The sequence below is a fragment of the Uloborus diversus genome, chromosome 2 (genome assembly GCF_026930045.1).
Source record: "Uloborus diversus isolate 005 chromosome 2, Udiv.v.3.1, whole genome shotgun sequence".
NCBI classification, from domain to species: Eukaryota; Metazoa; Arthropoda; class Arachnida; order Araneae; family Uloboridae; genus Uloborus; species Uloborus diversus.
In genome coordinates, this window is record NC_072732.1 from 50,652,942 (window position 1) to 50,678,859 (window position 25,918).

At 32.6% G+C, this 25,918-nt stretch overlaps 1 protein-coding gene across 1 annotated transcript in view; it reads right to left on the minus strand.

The window, feature by feature from the left end:
• LOC129217025 (kelch-like protein 3) overlaps positions 1–25,918 on the minus strand; it is a 45,634-nt gene that overhangs the window by 15,791 nt on the left and 3,925 nt on the right. The window contains exons 2-6 of the mRNA XM_054851259.1: positions 17,469–17,630; positions 10,486–10,711; positions 7,475–7,650; positions 5,645–5,741; positions 3,383–3,649 (exon numbers count right to left, since the gene is read on the minus strand). Of these exons, the coding sequence (XP_054707234.1) occupies positions 3,383–3,649; positions 5,645–5,741; positions 7,475–7,650; positions 10,486–10,711; positions 17,469–17,630 (928 nt within the window). The remainder of the gene's footprint in view (positions 1–3,382; positions 3,650–5,644; positions 5,742–7,474; positions 7,651–10,485; positions 10,712–17,468; positions 17,631–25,918) is intronic.

Genomic DNA, 25,918 nt, shown 5'->3' on the forward strand with positions numbered 1-25,918 from the left:
TCTTGAGCCCCCTTAAAATTTTGCATATGGACGCCCATGCTGTGCCCCTCTGCTTAGAGCTCCAAAATTACAAAACGGAGGGCGTAGTTTTGGGCACTCTTGGGAATCTAAGGTGACACTTGCATATCTCAATCTACAGTGGCTCCCAAAAGTCTTCGTACACCTACGACTTTCAACGAAATAGGCCCCAAATCATTGGTTAGAACTAATATTTCGGAATAGGGATTTAATTTTAAGATCTATGATCAATTTTTAACAAAACTGCATGAAAAGTTTTTTAAAAATATTAAAACTTAATTTTTTAAAAATCAAAAACCGAAAAGTGCCGGAAATTTTATGTCACAAAAGTCTTCGTACACTTTATAAAATGTCTATATATTATTGAATAATCTAACTTTTAATTAAGTTATTAATTAGTGGAATATCATACAGTATTCATAACATTTTTTAAACGTCTGGGAATAGATTTCATCCTTTTTCTTTCTTTTTTTAGCGTAATTTCTGAGTAAGTGTTCTGCCACACTTCGAGTATTACTATTTCTAGCTCTATTTTCGTTTTAAAGCCCTATTTTCGTAATCTAGCCTCCAGATATCTCTAAATACGTTACATTAAGTTACAATCTGAAGATTTAGTGGGTACTTTCTAAACTTTAGGACAATTTTCGAGGCACTAGACGCAAACGTTGAAAACCGTGTGCTTCTTATCGTTATCTTGATAAAAAATAAAGTTGCTTCCAATAACCAAATTTTTGCCTAAGAGTTCAAAATTGGTTTTTAAAATATTTAAAGGAACAGCATGATTCATTATTTCATCAAAAAATTACAAACTACCAAGTCCTGATGCTGATATGCACCCTCACACTAAAACACCTTCACCGTCCTGATTAACTGATCCAACTAAGTTCTTAAGATTAAGTTCCTAATTTTTCTTCTACTAACAGTTATACAACAATTTAACCAAAAATGTTAAATTAATTTTTATCTGTAAGTAAGACATGATTCTAAACTGTTTTTAGCTTATTTATCATTGATTTTGGGATGAAAAGCGTAAGCTTTCTGTTTTCCGCAAGACCAAGAAAATTTCTGCGGGAAGAGGTCCCATTTAATTCAGCTAATCAAAGAACTTGGCGAGCAATTTTAGGTGAAAATTAAATGTAAAATGTTTCATTTAACTCTGCAGAAACTTTTACAGTACTCAAATGTGTATTTTTCATAAATTTTTTAACTTTAAATCTACGATCACGTTTTGACAACTTTGCCGGTTGACCTTTTCTTACCTTGTTTTCGGTCCGATTCCTTTCTTTAAAGCATTTTATCAAGCACTTTACTATTTAAACAAATAAATTAACTAATTTAGAGACATTTCAAACCAATTTACCACTACTGTGGGAAAAAAAAATCAAATTTTGAATGGCGTTTGTGGTTTTTTACGAATACCAGCCATTTTACAGTAATAAGCAATATATTAAGGAATAAATAAAAAAAAAAACTTAAAGCCAAATGACTTATAAGGGTCAACACAATGCGAAAATATTAATAAAACGGCATATGATAATTTTAATCATGAATTTATTCGAAAATATTTGAGTGTACGATGACTTTTGTGGCGTGTTATTTCTCTGTTTCTTCGTTTTCTGACCCATTTCAAAAAGAAGATCCGTCAACATTTTGAAAAAAAACAATGGGTTATATTTAGAATGACATAGGAATGTTGTGAAAAAATATTGGGACTTTATATTCGAATTCCGTTTTGAGTTATTTTGGTTTTACTAAAAAATTTCAAAGTGTACGAACACTTTTGGGAGCCACTGTATATCATGCGTGCACCCACCATTGTGGAGGATGATAAGGACAGCAACTTACAAATAGAAAGGGCATATACCTAAATCATTTTCATCCATTCAAATCATTCATACCTAATCAGAATCTACATTTGTACATTTGAACAGTTGAGAAATAGGCTCATGCATGAGTCAAAAAGCACTTATAATTGCGCTAAGAATAAAGATATTTATATTTTCTTTTTGCAGCTAAAAGATAAGAAATATCAAAGAATCTGAAGCAGGCAAATCTCTTTTTAAATTTTAAAGCAACTAGTTTCTAAATGGGAAAAATAATGTTAAAAGTATATTTTGAATTTAAAATTTAAAAGAAAATTTTTAATTTGCTCATCTACAGGTAATTTTAACAATATTTTCAACATTGTGTAACCAAATGTAAATGTTTTTTTTGGTGCTATGATTGTTTTTTCCATGTTCGAAAACAACCTCCCTGTTAACAACCACTTTCTTCAGGAAACGGAGAGTGGTTGCTTCCGAGAAGTTTCACTGTACTTTTATGATAACGTTTCAATTAATTGAATAAAATGAGTGAGTTTGGAGTCCTCAAACAAAGCTATACCAAACATATCATTTACCAGACATGGACACAATTCCTAAACTTGTAATGTTAACTTGCAAAATGGAGCAGTAGGCACAAATGGAAAAAAGAGGAGAATCTCTTATCCTCCTCAGCAAGCTGCAACTTAAAAAAAAATTTTGCTGCTTATTTTCATGAGACTAAGACCAGCTTAGTTAGGCCAATAATCTGTTGATAGTGATCACTTTTGTGTTGTGTGTAACAATGACACGTTTTTATGGAGTCTACAGACTGATAGTGAAAACTTGCCATTTGGAAATTTTGCTACAAGTGCTATTAACAGTAGAATTTTTAATTCTAATTAACATCAATTATAAATGTAAAACATAAATTAGCAACATGTTTTAAATGGTAATCTTAGCCAGTGTGTTTATAATGATGTGATACATTCTTCTTCTTCTTCAACTGCACGACAGCCTACCACAGGCCAAGGTTGTGTTGAGAAATTTCTTTTCACAAAACCCCTTCCCAGTGGTGGATTTACCATGTTGCAAATTGCGAGGGGCCCTAAAGGGTATCCAAAAAGGCCCAATAAAATATTTCACACAAATCTGCTCATCTAAGAGGGGCCCTTAAAATTTCAACATTTACCTCTTTTAAAAGTGCTATTCCTTACCGATTTCATGCTTTTTATTGACACTGAAGCATTTTAAGAAATTTTTCGTGCCTAAAACCGTAGTTTTTTTTGGGGGGGGGGAGGGGGGCTAAAATGGTAGCCTGTATCAGCTCTGTGTCCAGAATAGTTCTCTTTAAAAATCTGAATTTCAGAAAAGTTTGCATTAAGGCTGCTTTGTACTCAGATGATTCTCATATTATGTTAAGAATATAAATTCTGACAACTGTCTAATTTTAATAGGCTTAAAGATTAGTAAAGCACAGTTATAAGGAATAACAATATAAAAGTGAAATTAGGCATAAAAACAGATATTGCTCAACTTAGAAGAAGGGGAAAATGAACAAATACCTTAGGTCGACCAATGGGAGTTCGTGGCTTAGTTCTAGGTGTTTTATACATGACCTTCTGTTCTCCTTTAAGTAGATGATATTTCATGGCTTCAATTAAGAAATCCTTGCATAAGTGATTCGATTTCAGAAGTGGCTCTTCTTCAACTCTCTGGACAAGGTATTCTTGAGAAAGCAATGGTAAACGGACATGTTCCATTAATTGAGCAAGATAGTCTTGTCGATTTTGGAGATCATTATTAACCCAGGCCATTACAGCTTCAAAAACCTAAGAAATGAAAAGCATTTTACACATGGTATGAAACAGCGATGTAAAGAATATTCAGTATTTAGCCCTTTGACAGGATATTAGTTTCAGAAATAGAAAAGCCCAATGCAGTGTTTTTCAAACTGTCTTTAGCAGAAACTCGGAATTATGCGATAAATTTTTAGGGCTTCCCCAGGTCAAAACAAAAATGTTAGGAAAAAATTATTTTGCACAACACTATTTTAAAAATGTTTTTTAACTGGAAAACGTCAAACAGAAGAACATGAAATACAATAGCAGATAAAATTAATAAGGCTAGGGAATTTGTGTTAAAAATACAAAAACACACCTCAATCATGGCATACAATGCAAGAGTAGGTAACACCTGGAGCATAAAACATTGCTATCTTACATCAATTACTGTAAAATAAAACTATAAGAAATTTCAAAAACTGTCCTTAAATACAGTACCATATTGATCAACTTTAAATACGAGGGATGTTTTTAAAGTAAGTACCATTTTGAAAAAAAAAAAAAAAAAGAACAAGTACAGATAGAGAAAAGAAATTTACTGTATAAAAAAATCTACCAGCTTCATGCTCAATATTGCTTCCATGATTTTCTAAGCACTTGTCAATGCATGGTACAGGTTTTTGTATACCTATTCATAGACATTTGCCGCCTGTGTAGTCAACCAAAGGGGAAACATGTTCTCTGAGCTTATCATTGATGTTGTGCCATTGACCGCGAAGGAAAGACTTTAGATGTCAAAACAAGTGAAAGTTGCTGCAAGCAAGATAGGAGCAGTCTGGAAAATAATCAAAAAATGTCCCAGATAAAGCCCTGAGTCCACATGGTTGACTGTACAGGCAGCAACTTTCTGCGAATAGGTATACAAAAACTATACCACGCTACGACAAATGCTTAAAAAATCATGGTAACAATGCCGAAATATAGCGTAAGGCCTGTAGATTTTTGTGCAATATTTTTTTTTGCTCTATCTGTACTTGCTCTTACTTTAAAAACACTCCATAGCCCTTGTATTATTTTGATATACATTTTTAGGGGTGTAATGAGGTTTTGCCAAAAATTTAAATATTTCTTAGCAATGGTGCCTCGAGTCATTTAAATTTCAGAAAACAAATTTTGAAAATTAAATGAACAGATATAAATAGTGTGCGGGATGACTTTTTACAAATGAATAATAAAATTTAAAAATGGTGGCAATATATGCATCCTAAACCTTACGTATTAAGGGAATTCATCTAAAGCTGTTAAGACGCACTTGGGAATACAAAATTAAGCCAAGAGCGAAATAACAGAAGATTTTAATAAGTGACCGAGCATTGCAACCAATCTTTATCAGTTAAACCGTTCTTTAACAAATTAAAATTGTGTAGTTGGAATATTATACATTGGTGCTTTTTTCCTCATACTTTTAAAGTGACTACCACTGATGTTATAGAGGGGAAAAAAAGTGATTTTAGTACTCAACAGTATTTTAGCTACATATTAGTATAATGAGAAAAAAAGAGGGGGAGGGGTAAATATTCTTGGAAATTAAAAATCTATCCGTGAGTTTGTTTAAGCATATTTTATATCAATTTTCAACACATTTTTTTTTTGTTATCTTTGGGCACTTTTTTTTTTTGGTTATCTTTTGTTATCTTGCACTTTTTCACTTATGTGCAATATAGACGAGCTGCTACTGGTCCCTAGGGTTTCTTGACTTAACAATATTTGAAAATCCACAGGCGTAATTTAATGAAAATATTGTTTATAAAAATATTTGAAACACGTCATGTTTGGAACTTATTTAAAAGTAAAAAATATAACATAAAAGGTTTGTTTTTTCCATTATTTTCATTACTTTTCTTTTTTTTTTTGCTACATAAAATGACAAAATGAAAAAACAAAAACAACACTGCATACAAAATACAGAATACACAGACAAAGAAATAGGAAAATAAAATCAACTAACCATTATTTGTTTTACTCAAATTAAATTATACATGCCTTTTCTTCAGATGGCACAGCAAGTTTATCACTGGAAATTAATTTGCATACTTGAGATGGAGATAAAGCTAAAAACTCCTCACTTTCTACAACTTCTCTATAATGAAAAAATTATATTTTACTAGCATCATAAAATGATAAATATAATGACGCATAATAAAATCAGCATTGTAGAGCACAAATTGGGAACTACAACGCATGCACTAAAATTGTAGACAAGGCAGAATGACGCATGTTTAAATGTGACTACAGGATGCAATTGTAAAGTGACCGAGCTTTTGCTTGAACAACAATTTTAGTATACATTTTAACGAATGCACTTAATATTCTTAGAAATACATCCCTTTGGCTTCGATACACCGGTGGTAGTAATCCTTAGACTGTTCAAAGCATTTTTTAAATGCATCTTCCGGGAGGGCATTTAGATTGTTGGTTACACTTTTTTGAATGTCGTATATCGACTGGAAACGCCTACCCTTCAGGTTTCTTTTGATGAGTTGGAACAAAAAGAAGTCCGGGAGAGACATGTCTGGGATTCCAGCACTTCACAACCCTTTTGCACACCTGTTTCCTTTTGCTAGGAGGTCAAAACCTTGAGAATCAGTTTCGCACATACCTTCGCATGCTCAATTCTTCCGTTACAATTTTTTGAACGCCGTAGTAAGTAAGATTTAACTTTTTACTCATCTCCCGGATGCTTGCTCGACTGTCGACGTCCAAGTATTCACGAATCCTGTCGACTTTTTCGTCAGCTTTTGAGGTTGAGGGCCTCCCTGCGAGTTGTCCGTCCTTGACATCCTTCTGCCGTCTTTGAACGCCTTGTGCCATTCATAAATTTGTATCCGGGACAGAACACAATTTCCGAAGGCTTCCTTAAACAGGTAATGGGTCTGAGTAAGGACTTTTCTTTCAGTTTTACAAAAAACTTGATTGCGTAACACTAAACAATCTCGCTCATTGCATTTTCACCACTCGGAAAACGTAACCAACTGCAAAAAGAACCTTTACGCATAGGCGATATTTACTCAATCGCTGCTCGCAGCGCAGTGACTCGTGTTGGGCCTTAAAGAGCAAGATAAGATGCATATTTTTAGCCAAAACTCCTTCTTTTTTGACGCCTGGAAACTGTGCAACAGCAAAAGTTTGGTTACTTTTCAATTGCATCTAGTATTACTGCGTCCAGAAATTTAAAATTTTTTCAAATGGGAAAAAAGGCATTTCCGGTTAACCCAAAATGCATGTATAACCCATCTTTAGCAGGTTATGTATTAAGGGAAGTCATCTAAAGCTGTTTTAATGCAATGTTGACTTTCTCATAACATGTTTCAGCATGTAGGTAAATGTGTACGTTTCACAAAATATGCATTTTAAAAATAATCAATAATCGAGAGGGGGTGGGGAGGAGAGATTATTTTCTTCGGTTGTAAAAGTTGTCTTTTTAGGTAAATTCTTAGCTTGCAGGGAAAAATCAGAACAACGTGGTAGTCAGACAGCATTTACTGAACTGTCATGGCTAGGAAAATGAAGCACTTTTTACAATGGGTGCCAAATCCCTGGAGATGAAACCTGGGTCCATTCCTTTGAGACATAGAGCAAAATACCAGAGTATGAAATGAAAACCAGCTGAATTATCAGTCAAAAGAGTTTTCAATTGAGGGTGTTATAAATGACAGATATTTATTGACTTATCCTCATCTAAGAAACTATATAAAGAACTTCCCTACATAAAGAAATAGTTTCAAAGGAACTTAAATTGAAATAAAAACTTAAGACAGAACACTTCAATTCTTAAAGGAAAAATTTCTCAAAAAAAAAAAAAATGATACTAACACAAAATGCTGCTCGGTATAAGCTTCGGCATAGTTGAGCAATTCTAAACAACCATGTAGGTCTGCAAATGCACGAATACCAAGACAATTGGAAGGGTGTAGCTGTCCTTGTAAAAACTCACAACATGCATCACGCACATCAGTTAACTGCAACAAATGAGCAGCAGGTAGAAGTACCTAATGAAAGAAAAAAAAAATCAAAGTTTAATAATTAAAAGTTTTTATAGCTAAAAACATTTTTTTGGTTATTGGACAATTTTAAACGCAAGTACAACACAAAATGGAGGAAATTTGATACATTACACACAGATATAGATTTGCAACAAAGCAAATGCCATGCATAAAATTCTTGTATTATAGAAGATACAGTTAGGAGTCCGCTTTTATTTCAGGAAATCTTTACATAATGACTCAGTTCTTGCAAAAACACACAAAGTTTGTTTACAAATATGTACAAGTAAATCATTAACAATTTCTAAAATATCCATAGCAATTAAACAAATATACATCAGTAAACACATTTACATCCAAATACGATTGATTAAACACTTAGACAAAATCACAATGCATAGGTTTTGCAACAATGGTGCTATCACAAGCTCTCTAACTCACAATTGACTGTGAATTTCAAACTTTGGGGCAGCTCCTTATATAATCTTAGTAAAATTTTTGCAAACATTCTAGCATTTTCTATTCAGAAACATTCTACCAAAATCTATAAGTTACTGGGGGTTACTATTAGCTTTGAGTTACCTGCTAGGTTCAAAATGTTGCCAAACATAGCATACTTTTCAGAGCCAAAGTACGCCAAGAGGGAGTATAATTTGTTTAATGTGTTTTGTTTTGTTTTTTTCCAGCTCATAAATCTCAGTTTATCTATGTGTTCTCTAATTTATATCAGGACATGAAACTAAATACAAATTGTAAAATGGCCCCAAAAGGCAAAATCAAAGCAATTAAGATGTATTATATTAAGTTGGTTCAAGCTATCTTGGTTAGAAATAAAGAGCTATTTTTGCATCATTAAGTCTCCTAATCAGAAAAAATATTTCCATCAAATTCTGACCTAAATTTCTATTTTATGCATCCCCGAATGAATGCTGAGTAGTCTTTTCAGTCCATCCACATCTGCATACATACCTGAAAGAACTCAGCAGTTCCAGTTTGGGAGGTTTTAAATATTGTTCGTAAATTTGTTCCTTTGGTCAAAATGTTACACAAGTAACCACATTACAACCATCAACTAAAACAAAACTAACTTTTATTAACATAAACAAAATAAAATTAAAACCATAGGAATGGTTTATGCTGGTATTTCAAGGGCCAGCGGCTCCCTTCAAAATCCACATTAATCGAAATCACAAATCCTAAAGCAATCTTTCAATTTAAACTTAAACTTAGGTTTGCTGTAAAACTGGCGAGATATTTTCTCGCCAAAAGAAACTAAAAAGGAGATTCAACAATACCTAATAATATATGGATAGTCAAAATGAACATTTTGACAATCCACAAGTTAATTATCACGAGTTTTTTTTTGTGACATCTGTATGTGTGTATGTATCTCACATAACTCAAAACCGTAGAAGGTTGAAATTTTGTATGTCCACTCCGAGTAGGGTCTAGTTTGCATTATAAGCATAGAAAAATAAAACTAAAGGATCACCAATTACGATCAAGTGAGAGCAATAAGCCTTTCGCAATTGTGCAATAAATTAAAACGAAGTAAATAAATAAAACATATTCTACAATATTTTTTATGCTTGTAATTACTTTTAATAACTTTCTGTAACCCTTTTATAAGGCACATTTACGTGTGCATAATAATCACAACAATTACTTATCTTTACATTTACATTTTTTTAAAGTGAATCACAATTAAAATTTCACAACTCTCAGGATTCGTAACAGCCAAAGTCCTTCATTGCTTTCTGCCTCATTAGAGAAATATAGTTGAGTGCATTTTTGTCTCTCCAAGGAATAACAGAACAAATGGGATCATGGCTTCAAGAGTATAACGTGCTGCTTTACAGTGAACATATTTTTGAATGACGACTATATTATAGAAAGACATTATGATCATCCATATATTGTGACATACATAAATACTTCATTAATTTTTAGAGAAAATATGCTTTTGTAATCACATTCCAAGATTCTCAGGATCTTTACATGTTTGTCACAATGCTTCAGAATGGCGACTTTTCATTGATCCCTCTACATTGAAAATAAATATAACTCTATTCATGTAAGATTGTGAGGTACTTCGTGTCTTAACTCTCTAAAAAGCAAAACGATTTAAATCATACTTCTCTATATATACAATCCAGTACAGCTGCAGTCTCTCTATCTCCAGATCAAAATTTCTTAAAATCTGTTTGTGAGATTTTGACGCACATATGAATAAGTTTGGTTGCTAGATACACTTTGGTCTCATTTGCATATTGCCTCAAAGGATGAAAATAAGCTTTAGATACCTTGAAAAACTATTCTTGTATCGAAGTATACTGTTTTCAAATTAAAAATGTGATAAAAAGAAGTTTCTGCACTGGGAAGTGGTGATTGACAACTACAATTGATTTATCAAAAGAAAACTTACTAAACAAAAACATAAATGTAAAAACGTTTACTAATGTACTTAATACACTTAATGTGGATTCTACTGTGAAAATAAATCCTAATACACAGCAGGTAAATTTAAAATTAATTGGATTATCTCCATGATTGGTAATGTAATAATTCATAAATACACGTCCTCCATTTAAAAAACAATAAGTATCAGGTTAAAATTTTGATTATCTGTTCTATGTATCCATGAGAGTATGTAACCAAAACATTAACTTTATATTAAAAAAAAGAAGCCAATTTCTGTTTAAGAGTGTAACTGATTGTACTATAATATACTTTAAGTCATTTTCAATTATATCTCAATGCTATGCACGTTGTTTTCAAGCTGAATAAACAACTAAAAAATAAATTAATGTATGAACATATATTTTGTAGAGCAAAAATTACCTGAACATTTTCTTCTGTAACTTGTATTTCAGATGAATATACATAATCTACTAAAAGTTGTAATGCTTGGCCATCAACACCCTGAATAGTAATTTTCTCAGCTTTGCTTTCTGTGAAACTTGTAAACATTGCATAAAAATATGGACTACATGATGCTAACACCATTTTATGTGCAGCAATTTCAACTCCATCTGCAATTAATGTGACATCGCACAAAAGGTTCTGCCTATAATAAAGAAATTAAAATCATTAATAAATTTCATAGACCTTTACTCTTTACTTTATTAAAAAGCACAGTAAAAGAGATTTTTACTCCCTAAAATGAGTACAGTAAACTGCTGATTATCCCTGGTCTATCAATTAAAAAAAAAACGAAAAAATGATTAACAATTGATGGCGATGATTAACTGAATGTAGATAAAATTTATAATATTAATGGACCCTTTTTAACTGAACAAGTACAAAATCTATTTTTGGATATTTCCGATTCTTTCTTCATCCTTCTTTACAATGCACCAAACCTTCCAAGGTCACCAAAACCTGATTAGTTGAAACCAGGTTTTTAGATCTATAGATCTCTACACTACTTACTGATTTTTTACTCTACATTACTAGTTAACAGAGTTGGGCAAATTTCAATTGCATGAACAATTAAAGATTAACAATTGATTAATTGATAAATGTTACCACAACAACTAACAATTGCAATTGAGGAAAATTGCAATTAACAATTAATTAATTGCTAACAATTAGTTAATTGTAGTTTGATACAATCAACAATTGTCAATGGTTTTGTGACTTTTAATTAAAACTAACTCTTCAAAAAAATTACTGGTTTTGTATAATATACTGTGCAGGCGACAGGTCTACCTGGGACGTGAACGCTGGATTGGTACTATATTATTATCTATTTAAATACCCATGTTTGCAACAAATAAAATATCAATGCTCAACAGTAACTTTATTACGTGCAATAAATTATTTACTGCAGCATATGACTTTTCCCAAAAAATCTTATGGCTCCAGCGAAATTTCCTCAGAAAAGGTATATTTCAATTAAAAATTCAAAAACCTTTTTTTTTCCTATTTTTTTACTAATAAAAGTCTAAATAACATCTGGGAGAAAGTGAAAAAATGTATTTCAATTATGTACATGATTAAAAAATTTTTTTAACAAAGTGGTCTCTGAGACCTCACGTCCCCTGTTATGTCCTTCTTTCTCACCTCCCCTGTTATGGGTTAAACTAAAACAATGATTTACACAAACTTAAAACATTTAATTAAAACACAAACATTTACATGTGGAAAAAGCTTGCCTAGATGAGACTAGTTCATGCGGCGAGCAAGCAATCAGCACTGAACAAAAAAAAGAAATTGAATAATACTTTCTGTACCCTGCGCTGTACCTTTTGATACATAAAGGTAATTATTAGTTTTAATTGTTTCATAAAACAATTTAAAAATTTAATTGCAATTATTTTAATTGTGAGGAACAATTAATGCACATTAATCCAATTAAATTAATTGCAAAGTGCAATTAATTGTTTAATTGCAATTAATTTAATTGCAATTGATATAATTGCAATTACTTTTTTAATCAATTAACAAGGCAATTGAAAAAATAGTTGATTAATGCCCAACACTGCTAGTTGAAACCTGATTTTCAGATCTACATTACCAGTTGAAGCCTGGTTTTTAGATGCACACTATTTATTGCATTAGATCTACGCTACTTACATGGCTATACAAGTGATCAGACCAGTTTTGATTGAAAAAGCCCCTTCCCTTCCCTATAGATTTTTGGGAAAGCTAGTTTGATCCATTTCAATTAATCTGTTTGCAGAAATGAGTGAGCTTTTTAAGTGTTTACACAATTCTTTTTCACACACTGATATTGTTCTTGGTTATGGTTTAAATGCATGCAAATGTCGTTAATTTGTGAAAGCTATTTCATATACTAGTATCGTTTTTCACCTACTTTGCAAATTATCCACGGTTACTGTGCTACCCTATTCTAGGGACAACTGGGACTTTACAGCAAAGGTCATAGCCAGGATTTTTCTTTTTCTTTTGGGGGGGGGGGGGAGGGGTAAACGTGAAGAAAGTTTGTCAACAACAAGACGAGAAAAGTAAAGCTGTTGCTATGATGTTTGAAGCATATTGTGTATTGGTAGGCTTATGCCAATGAGGGTGGGGGGTAAAGCAGGAAAATTGGTTGTTATTTAGAATTTTTCTTTTGAAATATGAAATTTTATCGAATTACCAAGTAGGGTTAAAATTCTTTTGTCAAAATGAGAGCAAATGTTTTCTTAGATAATTTAAATCTATTTTTATAAGATCATTTAACTAAAATTCAATCATGAACAAGTTTTGTTGGTTCATTTGTGGTGTCATAAATGTTGCACTGTAGGAAGATACGAATAACAAAAGGACCTTTAATTGGCCCTCAAGTTGGACAGGAAATAGCAATGTGTAACACAAAATGCTTTACATGAGCTTTAGGAAGCGAGGAACAGACATAAGAGTATTTTTAATATTTTGAAATACATATCAAACTAACACTGAGTTCGGTTTCTCATTTTAGACACGACATTTTTTTAAAGACTTAATTTCAGGCTATATTTGGTAATAACAGGAGAGAAAAGGTTTGGTTTGCGGAAGCTCCCCCGCAAATTTCTAAAGACTTAAAAACGAATTTGGGACTGTCCACGGAAAATTTTGTTCTTGAAGTTTTAAAAACTAAATTTTGGGATACATGTTACCATTTTAGAGGAGGAGGTGGCTGCTCTAACTCCGAAATTTTTTTAAGTTATAAGGTCTATACTTGATGATGCGGAACTCTCTTTGGTTGTCGAACGGTTAGAACCCTCTTTTGGATCAACAGTGTTTTTATCGTAACACTTAGACTTGCTGTCCTTAGTCAGAAGTTGCTGCCTGCGGCATGATCCGCCTCTCAGGGCTATTCCGAGGTCAAAAAAATAAAGTGGTGTATGAAATTGAAGACCTCTTTTTTTTATATCGCATGCGGCTTAAATACAGGGGCTTCTCCCTCAGAAATTTCAAGGCTTTGTACTCTTGAAAATGCTTTTCTGACGATCTTTGGTAATATTACGGGAAGAAGTTTGAGAGAGCTTTCTCGTCCATTCCACAAAATAACAATTGTAAATTTGCAATTGCTATATATCTCTCATTATATTAGTAAAAGGGTGGTTCAGGAAATTGCCAACAAATTTTTTTTTAATATCATAGCTCTAAAAATGCATTTTGGGTTGATTTTTTGTGATATCGAGGGGAGTTTCAAGGGACCAGCTCTGGAATTTTTTTTTAATTTGTAGGTTTAAAAAACCCATTTTAGAAAACCTTTGGCAATGTGAAGGGGGGGGGGGAGGTTCATGCGCGCCTCCGGTCCCTTTTAAAAGTTGAATCCTTGAAAATTCAATTGTTGATCATCACGTACAACGGTATGGAGAGAAGGGTTTTGGGATTTTTTTAAATTGTAATTTACGATCTTTGCGTTAGGGAAAGAGAGATTCTGAGCCAATCCCCTGGTGTTTTTTGAAATTGAAATCTTCAAGACACGATTGTAGATTATTTTTGGGTTAAGGGGACTGGCAATCTTTCCCAACTGAAGCTCCAAAAACGTAATTTTGGTTGACTTTCAACAGGGGCGCCAACATGCAAAACTTTTTGAGGGGGCCGAACTTCACCCCCGGGGGGGGGGGGGGCTTTTTTTTGTACCTTGAAAATGCTATTTTACATATTTTCTTATGTGTGAGTTTTCATGAACCAGCAATACCTGACATGGCGTTTTCAAGATTATACAGTGGTGGACAAAATTATAGACTCAATTTTTTTTTCTTTTGTTTCAATTATAACATGACTCAGTTTAAATTATTTTCATTGAAGTTAAGATGAATAGTTGAAGAAATAGTTCTAAAATTAGTACATCTTATCACCTAAATTAAAAAATTCATGAAATTAGAAAATTTGCAAATTTAATATTTTATCATTACGTGAAACCTGGACAAAAGTATAAACTCAAAAGTAAAAAATCCAGGATTACGAGAAAGTTTCGTTCGAAAATGTTAATTTAACGCCATAGAATGAATAAATGTTGCCATCAGTGATTGCTAAAAGTTTTGTTTTTGGAAATTAATGAGAAACATATAAATGAATCGCTGGACAAAATTATAAACTCATTTTTTTTTTCATTTTATCAATCATAATTTAACTCAGTAAAAAAAAAATGTTCCAGTAAAGGTAATAATCACTAAAATAGTCCTAAATTCAGTATAACTCATAAACTTTATAGAATAAATAATTTCATTAAAAAAAATTCTCAACTTTTTTGTCTTAATAACACATGAAACCTGGACAAAAGTATCAACCCAAAACTAAGAAACTCTGAAGTTTGGTAGAGTTGTATTCAAATACTTAATCAGTTAATATCCAAAAATTAACCAATATGAATTACAAAATTACAAACTTACGATACTGCATAGACACAATTATAAGCTGATAAAATTTTAATTATTTTTGTTTTGAGTTTAATTAATTTACATTTGCAATTACTTTAGTAAAACAAAAGCAAAGATTTAGGAAAATGTAATTTTGCTATTAACATGGATAAATTGAAAAAAAAAAAAAATCAATTTTTGAAAAGTTTTATAAATTAACACTGCTTTAAATCTAGCCATCAGTGTAAACTACAAACTTTTATAAACGAGTTGGGCCACCATTTTTCTGAATTACCTCGAATATGCGGCTGGGAATAGATTTCACAAGAGTTTCCAACAGCTGCAGTGGCATGTGGTTCTATACTGAAAGTATTGCCCTTTTAATTCCTCTGCGGTTTGGTACTGGTGCCCATCATGATAAACTTTGCGAAACATGGTCTAACAAAGATTTTCAATCGGATTGAGATCCGGACTACGAGCTGGCCATTTGATAACTTTGATATCCCAGAGCTTGAACCATTCTTTTGTACTTTTCGTTGTGTGTACACTCGCGGTATCTTGCTGAAATAACCAGTTACTTCTAGGAATCAGATGCGCAAAAGTTAAGAGATGATCGTCCAGTATTAATTGGTAATCTTCAGCGTTCTGTCTTCCATTGAGAAAAGCCAATCCTGCTTTACCATGTTGAGAGAAACCAGCCCAAACCATTACAGAGAATTTAAAAAAAAATGAGTTTATAATTTTGTCCAGCGGTGCATTTATATGTTTCTCATTAATTTCCAAAAATAAAACTTTTAGCAATCACTGATGGCAACATTTATTCATTCTATGGCGTTAAATTAACATTTTCGAACAAAACTTTCTTGTAATCCTGGATTTTTTACTTTTGAGTTTATACTTTTGTCCAGGTTTCACGTAATGATAAAATATTAAATTTGCAAATTTTCTAATTTCATGAATTTTTTAATTTAGGTGATAAGATGTACTGATTTTAGAACTATTTCTTCAACTATTCATCTTAACTTCAATGAAAATAATTTAAACTGAGTCATGTTATAATTGAAACAAAAGAAAAAAAAAATGAGTCTATAATTTTGTCCACCACTGTAGGAATCTAAGATTTTAACAATGTTGCAAGATTTCAAGCTGTTGTGCCATGATCTGAGAGTTGTTACTCCAAAAATTTTGGCCACATCTGCGGCGGCCATCTTCAGTGTTAGCTTGCAGGGAAGCGACTTTCTTGCAACTGATGCAGATACCAAAGTGTTGTCACTATTTATGCGGCAATTGTCTATCCCTTTGTTCTGGGTCAGGATTGGCTGATGAACGTTCGTCCTTGTTTCTGGTTGGCTGAAACTTGAGTGTCAGCTAACCAGGAATGTTACAACATTATTGACACCAGCCATGAAAGCCTTAATTCTTACAATCTAAGAACTGGTACACAAATATTTTTGGTTTAATTAGACCTTGTCCCTTGTCTCAAGGGACATTTTTACAGTTATACTTTGTGGAGAGCCGTGCAGTGGATATATATTGCTTGGAAGCCGTTAGTCCAACTTTTGAAGTCCGGTAAACTCCCCCCTCCCCCAAATTTGATGCTAGATACTCTAAGCAGTCCTCTTATATCCAGAAAAGACAAGTCTACAAGAACATCTTTCAGTAAATTAAATAGAGTATTTGCCTTAATATATAAAATTTCATAAATGCCTACAAATTCCTAAAAACTTAACAATTCTCATTGGCACTCTGAAGCAAAAAGAAACTCTTCTTCAAGTAAAGCCCTGGCCACTCCTCTAAAAAAAGACATGCCCACAAACAAATTATGGGGGGTGGGGGGCAAGCCCCCTGAATCCCCATGGAGTCAGCGCTAGTAACTTTCAATGGGGAATGTAACTTTCAATTCAAACTAGTAACTTTCAATTCGTTAGGGGGAGGAGCTTTCGGAAGTTATCTTCTGGAAGCTTTTCAAAATTCAAGCCCTGAAAACTAAATTTAGAGGAGGGAGACATTCCCTTGAAACATTTTTGAAGTTAGCTTTTAAAACAAAGGTTTTAGAAGATCTTCAGTAATATTGGTCAAAGGAGAGATTTAGGGTTCCTTCTCTGGTAATTTTCAGGGGGCGCTCCCCCAGAATTTTTTCCAGAATTGAAGCTCTAAAAACAAAAGTTTAGACGATCTTTGGAGATATTGGGAAGGGATGGGGGGATACTTTGAATTTTTCCGAGTAGAAGTCCGAAAAACAAAATTTTTGGCGGTTTTTCAAAAGAATGTAATGTTGAGAAAGAAAGGGGGAAAGGGTCCTGACCCTCCCCTCCCGCTGGCTACGGCCTTGCTTTACAGCATTACCAAATCATAAAAAAAAAAAACACACACACATACAATCTATTTTGGTAAAGTTTTTAAAATTACAAAATTACTACAATATTATCATTTTTAAAAATATCCTGATGCAACCACATACGTAAAAAATGATATCAAATTTTTTTTATTTCATTGTAAAATAAAAGCTTTACTAAATCTTCTTACTTTCTTAAAATATTCATAACTTCAAATGCCTTTTGAGTATGATGTGGATTTTTGTAGGGAGGTTTTTCGCCAATACAAACATCACTGGATGCTGTAATTGAGATGCCACGGTTGCGAGACAGATCCATTTTCCGTGGCTTTGCATCTTCAATTTCTGACAAGCTGGAACGAAAAAAAGGAAAGGTCACACATAAATACTATTAAAACATTTTTAAAAAATGCATTAAAAAATTGAAAAACTACTAAATGTTTTCTTTTGCAACACCAACACACTTTTTAGCTCTCTAGTTGAGCTCAAAACTCGTGGTTGCCAGTCATCAAATGGGACCAATTTTCACGTTTTACCGACTTATTTTCATTGAAGTCGCTAATGTGGCAACCATTTGCTAATGTTTCGCCTTTCATGACCTATAATCTTCTCATATGACCTTTTCCCAAATTCTCTTGTCCACTAAAAATTTGGCAATTTGATATATACGTGCCAACTTTTAACTTGCGTTAGTCCTGATTTTTTGCATATTTTGAAAACTGATTGTATCCGCCTCTCTCAACTTCTCTCGTTTAAGTTTGCGGTGTGATTCTACCGCATGGATCTCTAATTTTAGGCTTACCATTGTTTTCAACTTTTCCCATAGCTCATATTCCGTAGCAAAGGTCTTGTACGATCAACGTTTTGTCATGTCCTCTCGGGAATTTCAAATCAGTTGTACCCAAATTAATCAAGCTTTATCCATTTTCCATGGCATTGCATTATTCCTGTTTTTTTCTGCAAATTGATCAAAGATGTTTTGGAAGTACATCAAAATTACAGAATTTAAATTGCAAAGTTATGGCAAATGTCAGGAATAATGGCGAGTTACATGGGCGCCCATATGCAAAATTGTAAGGGGGGGGGGCTCAAATATTTTAACCATGGTTTAGCAGGATATTTTCCACATGGAAACCGATTTCAGGACAGATTAGAGTCGTAAAAATTTGACATTTTTAATAACTTATTCATTAACGGCTGGAAAAGAAATGTTTTAACATTTTTGCAAAGACTTTTGCTAGTACCAAAAGAAAGGAAGTTCTAATTTTTAAGTGGGGGGCTCGAATCCCCCTTGCCCCCTATATGGGCACCCTTGGCGAGTTACTTAAATTCTGAATTTTTTTTCAATTTTAAAATTTTCTAAAAATTTTGGTGATTTTATCAGTTAATTTAAATATTCAATGTATTATCTAATTGGCACTTAGCACTCATATTTTTACATCATACTAAATTTTGTGCATGTTTAATTAAATTAGCTAAATTTTAACAGGAAGAGATAGTGGTGTGCAGAGCACGGAAAAGTTTTACGGATGCTCATTTTCAAGAGTTAGAAAGTATTTTAGGTATAGTTAAACGCTTCCAATGCATTATTTATTTATTATTATTTTTTTTTTTTTTTTTTGCCACTTATTAGTTAGGATTTCGACAAAAATGGCAATTTATGCCTTTTTTTAAAGAGTTCGGTGACCATTTTTTAAAATTTGCTACCATTTTGTACGGTTTTAGAGCTACAAATTAAGAATTTTTTTATTGCAAGAAAATGTAAGCTTTTGAATGGAATATATGCAAGACTTTGCTTCCATTTACTCACATATTTTAACATTAACAGCTTACAAGATTTTTCCTCCTGCTTAAGTAAAAAGGTTTTTATTGGCATCATTGTTTCACAAGCTTTCAGAATAAAAAGATTTTGCAATACCATTTCTGCATTTAATCAAGAAATTTCAGTATTCAAATGCATACTTTTTAATAATAACTTCCCTAAAAATCTGGTTGAAAACATTTGCTTAAGTATAGCCTTCGATGAGCATTTGCTTCTTTTGAAACTGTTTAACTGTGTAAATGTATGATACAACCGTGACAAACCATTTTTTATGAATCACTGGGGTGGATGAATTTTACACGTGGGAAACAGGTGACTGGTATGTCTCTGGATTGATTTTATTTTTATTTTATTTTTACGTTGACAACTGGAAAGGATTTTTATCAGCTTGAACAATGGAATTGGCTCTTTTATATGGATTTCAAGGTAAGATAATTTTGTTATAGGCAGGTACTGTCCCGTGGATGGCTAATTATCGGAACTTGTTTTCCTAATTAGTTGAGGCGAAACCCCCTGCTTTTAGTTTTAGGTTTGAGCTCTAGTTTATTGTTTTTCGTTTAGCAAGTGGTGCTTTTGCCCAATGTTACTCTATATTGCATGTACTGGAGCTTAAACATTCTCTATTAGTTCTTATTTAAATTTTTGGTCTTTTAACCATAATTAATGAATCCTCCATGGCTGATGAGCTCTGGATTCATACTTTATCTTTTCCTATTTAATAGCTGTTTGCAATTTTCCTTTTTATCATCATTAATTATTTATAATTTGTTTACTATTTGAAATTTTATATCTGATATATATATATATATATATATATATATATAACTTTGTGATGCATCACTACCTAACAATGTAAGGTTGGTGATCCATCACAACATAGAAATTCCTATATTCCCTAGCACATAACATAGATACTGATTAGAAATATTTACCGAGTTGGAACCTAGACTGAATGTTTTTTCGATATGATGCGATACTAATTAAAAATAAAACATTAGTGCAATTCTTTCATAATATTTTACACCATTCATTATTTGGAAAACAATTAAAAAACAACTCAGCCTACATTTTTTACCTTCCAGACGCAAATGACATATGGTCCCCGCCAAACCACTTGACCGATATGGACTTGGAAAATCTTATGTAAGAATGTGTTTGACATCCCCTCCCCCCAAAGTAAGAATGTGAAGAGAATTTTTCCAACCCCCTCCCCCTTAGAATCCTTACATAATTAATGAATGGTTCCTTACACAATTACTATATTTGCTTTTGCTTTTAGGATGAGTTTTTTCATTCTTTATTTATTTTAAACTACATAAGAATAATACTCAATGTAGATACATTTAGGAGATAAATGGAAATGCATTTACATTGCACAACAGACCAAGAATAGAAAAATCTTTTCTATATTAAATTGGCATAAAATAAATAAATATTACAGTTAAAAAAGTTTAACTAAATGTTCAGTACTCAGCAAAATATGGTATTCGGTGCATCTCTAATTCATACTAAAACAACTGTTTTACTGCTTAATTTTCAAATCATTGCCTGTATGTGATCAAAATTAATTTATTATTTGTTTTAAATATTATAATTCAAAATACTTAAAAACTTTAAAAATTATCAAAAAAAAAAAAAAAAAAAAAATTAAATCCCAAATCAATGCGAATTTTCTGTGTTTTGGCAAAAACTTGAAACTGCTGCCCTTATCTATCTCCCTTTAAGTTACCATATCAAAATAGCCCAGCATTGCCTGGCGTTGCATGGTGTACCTCAAATATAAGTTTTTCAAGTGACTCCTGTTCAACAATCAGGTCCAAATTAAATAAAAATTTTAAACTAATTGTAATTTCAAAAATTGAAGTTTAATAACTTTTAGATTCAAAACATCAGCTACAATTTACTTTTAACGTTTATAAGCAATGCAAGCATCAATTTGGTTTATCTATTTTTGTTCGTTTACTAAGTAAATAGTGATGCAAATGTAAGAAATATTAGAAAATAAATTCTTAGTTTATGTTAATTCAGTTTTCCATGCATAAAAATAACAAACAATACACATACTGAACTTAACACGCAATCAAATGACTGCATTAACTCTCTTTAGCTGATTTGGCGGAGAAGCCAATATGCCGTGAGATTGAACAGCATGCCGCGAAATTCAAATTTTGAGCCCTGCTAGATAATTTGGGGTTCATTTCAAAAAAAAAAAAAAAATAGATTTAAATTTAAAAAATATGAGTTAAACAAAGAAATTCCAATTTTTTAATTTTTTCAAATTCATATATGGAGGCTTCATTTGCTAAATCGACTAACTCCATAAAACAATAAGTAGAGAATAGTTTTAAGAAGAAGATGGTGTTATCCATAGGAGTAAATAGGCCCTCGTGTTACATTTTCTGCAATCAAATTGTCAGAAATGTGTACTAAACCAAAACTTTAATATGAATTCACATGCTAAGTATTGATAAAGCACTATTAAAGCAGAAATGATGATTTTTTAAAAAAGTGGAGTTAATCGATTTGGCAATTGAGGCCATCCATATATTATTCATATTCAATATCATTATTATTTTATGCCATGATCATCAGTGCCGGATTAAGCCAGAGCGAGCCTGTAACAAATATTACCTAGGGGCCCTTGTTTTTGTATGATAAATGAACTTCTTCATGGCCACTTATAATGCATACATACATACATATGGATATAATTTTAGAGGGTTATGAACCCCTTAGTATTGTCCCTCATCTCACTGAAACTAAGTGTTTTTGGAGCTTTTTAGTTCCAAAAACGAAATTTTTGACGATTGAAAGGGGGTTCCTCCAAGAAATTTTATTTCAGTTCTAAAAACAATTCTAATGACCTCTGATGACATTAGGGGGAGAGGAGGTTGGAGGCCTATAATTTGAAGTTTTTACGAAACTAAAGTCAAAAAACTTGTTTCTATCTCATTTTAGGAAAGGTTAGGCTGTAGGCTTGCCAGATTTCGGAAATGTTGAACCGGGAAATTGGAATACCATACCCCACCTCCCAGCGTCAGGAGTGTTCATAAGGGTACACATCCCTGACTGGCTTTTAGAGTATTTTACAGGACAAATCCTTCTCAATGCTATATGAGTAAATGGTTACTAATTATGAACCTAAAACAAGAGGGAAAAGAAATGACACAAGCAAGTTTAGTAAGAAGAATCACTTTGAATGAGGAGTAAAAAATTGAACAATATTTACATATAATTTATATTAGTAAGGACTTTTTTTAGAAAGTCTTTTTTGGTTTTATCTTGTAAAAATCCTCACAAGCTAATCCAATACTAATTTTTCATGTCAATGTTACAAATGACAAAGTAAATTATCCAAGATAATCCTTCCCAGTAAATTATTTTTCACCTTTTTTGGTCATCTGTAATCCAATTTACCTTCGCCCAGGACCCCAGGAGATGAAGCAAACTGGCCGAGACACCGGGATTTTGTTTTAAACCGGGCTGTGCCGGTCGACCGGGATGTCTGGCAAGCCTATGTTGGACGAAGTCATCGGGTTAGCAGCAACTATCCCCAAGCAATTTTTCAAAATTGAAGTCCTAAGGGAAATTGTAGATGATCTTCTTAGGGTCGGTGCTTAACTGTCCCTGAAATTCCATTTGTCTGGGTAACTCCCCGATATCTAAAACAGATAAACTGTGAAAACGAAAGGTGCGGGGGATTTCAGGGTGTCATGAAGATGATCTTCAATGATGTTAGTGGAAAGAAGGAGAGGGGGAGGGTTCAAGGAGCTCATTCCGGAAAGTTTCAGAATTTATAATTTTAAAAATGCAATCTTAAACCAAAATTCTTTGCAATTTTAGACTCTAAAAGTTCAATTCTATATGATTTTTGGTGCTTTTGGAGCAGAGGGAGTGCAAAACCCTTCCCCTGGAGATTTTTAGAACTTTAAGTGCTGAAAACGTGATTGTAGGCTGGTTAGAATTTGGTATGAAATGGCGTTCAGGGACTCTCTCCAGCAATTAGGAAATTTTTTTAAGTTGAAGTCATAAGAATAAATTTCAGACCATCGTCAACAATGTTGGACGGAAAGGGGTACCTCCCACAGAATTTTTTCGAAATTATCGTCTGAAATACGCAGTTGTAGGCTATCTTAGTAGAAGTTATAGGGAGGAATCGGGCTCGAGATTTCGCTCATAGAACTTTTTTGCAATTGAAGTTAAGCAATCTCAGCCGGGTTTAGAATATGTTCGACGATTTGCTCCCTGAAATTTTCTGATGCAAAAGCAATGGATTAGGTTTGAGGACTCCCTTCTTGCTACGCCATATTTGATTTATTTTCAGTTCAAATACTGCAGGAAACTCTGCCCCACTTGTTTCAGAAACATTTAATTGCTAAGGATTTCCATACTTAAAGATATTTTCAATTTCCACCTTAACTTTTCATTTGTGTAAGATAAAAATGACTGTCTTTAGTAGAATTTTTAAAACATTATAAATTTTTGCAGGAACACATTTCCCACTTTATTTAGTTTTAAATACTGTCACTCCTGAATCTCTTGATAAATTTTTGTTCTAATTTTGTTTTTTACCTTCAACTATTAAAAACTTCTGGCGCGACTTGAACAATGTTTTTCACATAAAGAACTGAACTTATGCTGCATCTAAATAAAAAAACCTATGTTATTCAATATGAACTACTGTTATGATGTACAAAATGGATGATCAATAGGAGGGAGAGACAAAGTGCAATACTGCATGTACAGTATGCAATAATTATTATAACTAGGAAATGTCATACTATTACACTACTCTGCAGTTCATAAAGTAATAACAATTACTATATAACTAAAAAATTGAAGATGACGATGGTTGGTACAGAGAAACTCATCCGATTGATAGCAATGTTGTTCTGCATATCGAGGTTCTTCACTTTTTCTTTTGAGGAACTTTCTCTGCCCTAGCTTAAGCTGACACAGCACGCTTAATAATGTTTACTATGTCAAATTAACTTTCGCATTGCGAGTGGAAGTAGGGAGTAGTGTTATTTGTATCCACTATCAAAGCAATGATTTGACTAGTACCGTGTGGGAACATTTGCACTTCAGTGATGCTAAAGGGAGGAAATTCTATCACGAAACTGATATTTAGTAGCCAGTATTGAAGATGATAATACGCGTAGTGATTCCTTAGCGAAAACTTTCATGTACCGGGCGAGAATTTCAAGTTAGCTCTAAAATTCGTTTTTCGAGAAAAACTCGCGTTATAGCCGTTTCGCGTAAGTCAAATTGCGTTGTAGCGTGAGTCAACTGTATGTGTGTATATATATATATATATATATATATATATATATATATATATATATATATATATATATATATAATATATATATAATATATATATATATTGATAGATATACACATTTTATTTTTTAATTTGCCATTTATCAAATTTATAGCTGCACCTTTTGTTGAACTGCAGTTTGACTATTGCTGGTACGTGCGAAAGTAAAATCGCCCAGCATTTGATGAAATAAAAGCTTTTTTTTTCTTGATCGTTGTTACAGTTGCACCAGGCCCCAGATTGACTTTAGAAGCACAAAACCGCATTTTAGTCGCAAGTGAATATTCTCAAGAGATCAAGTATTAATGTGCCAAATTGCTAAGTAAATCCAGAAGGAGCCTTTATCATGAAAGGGCATAGGCGGATTTAGGACTAAGTCCTTGGGGGGGCAGGACTTTTTTTTTTGAAGCAACATTTTTAATTGCCCCCCCCCATGTTTTTATCTGTTTTCTGTGATGCATAAGACCATTCTTTACTTTTTTATGTGTCGTTTTCATTACTGGGTGTAATCATGCTGTTCTTTTTGAATTGACCTTAAAAGAGAGGGGGCTGGTATTAAGGGAGTGACGCAGGGCTCCCTTTTAAGTGGGATATAGAATATCTCCAATTTTAGGGGGCCCGGGGGTCACAGGAGGAAATTATATAAATTGGATATAAAATTCTGCATTTTGAAGTCTTATGAGGATTAACTGGAAATAATAGGCAAATAATTTTTTTTAAAGTTTTACGCTTTAAAAGGGCTTTGTGATGCAAGTTAATACTTTAAAATTTTGTACTTTCCAGTCTCTGAAATTTAGTAGTAGATTATACAGTTGTACAGTATTGTTCAAACTTTGTAAGAAACGGCTATTTTAAGTTTAAAAGAAAAAATAAACTTTAATTTCTCATTACAACTTTTTTTTTTAAAATTATAAATAGTGCAGAAAACGAAAAGGAATAGGGGTAGTGTATCATTTTTTCCCGGGCTAAACAGATTAACAATATGCAGTAAAAGTAAGATAAAAGCAATCAATACAAAAGAATTTCCAAAATTTTGCATTTGGGATTAAATAAATAGCAAGATATGAAGCATGTGAGTCACAAAAAAATTTATTTCAAGTCATATGTTACAAACGCGAGAACCATGATTTTTACATTTTTGATGCAAGATGTAGCAAGGAGCTGAATTTGGCACATTTTGGCATTCCTTCCTTTACAATTTGTTACAAATTTTAAAATTTAAGGTTTGTAGCCACACGTTTCCAAATATTCAAGGTTTTCAAGTACTTGAAAATGAAATTAGTTTTTCAAGCACTTTCCATTTTTTTAAGGAACAATTGAACAAATCACAATTTTTTGAGAGTTAGGGGTCCACTTCAAAGCAGGGGCCATAAGCTATAGCTTGTTTATCTTATAGGCAAATCCGGTTCTGCATGTAATTCACTCTTACCTGCAGACTTTTGTTTGATTTTTTGTAATTTTAACGAAAATTCGTCAGTTTTTACAGTTAAAGGATT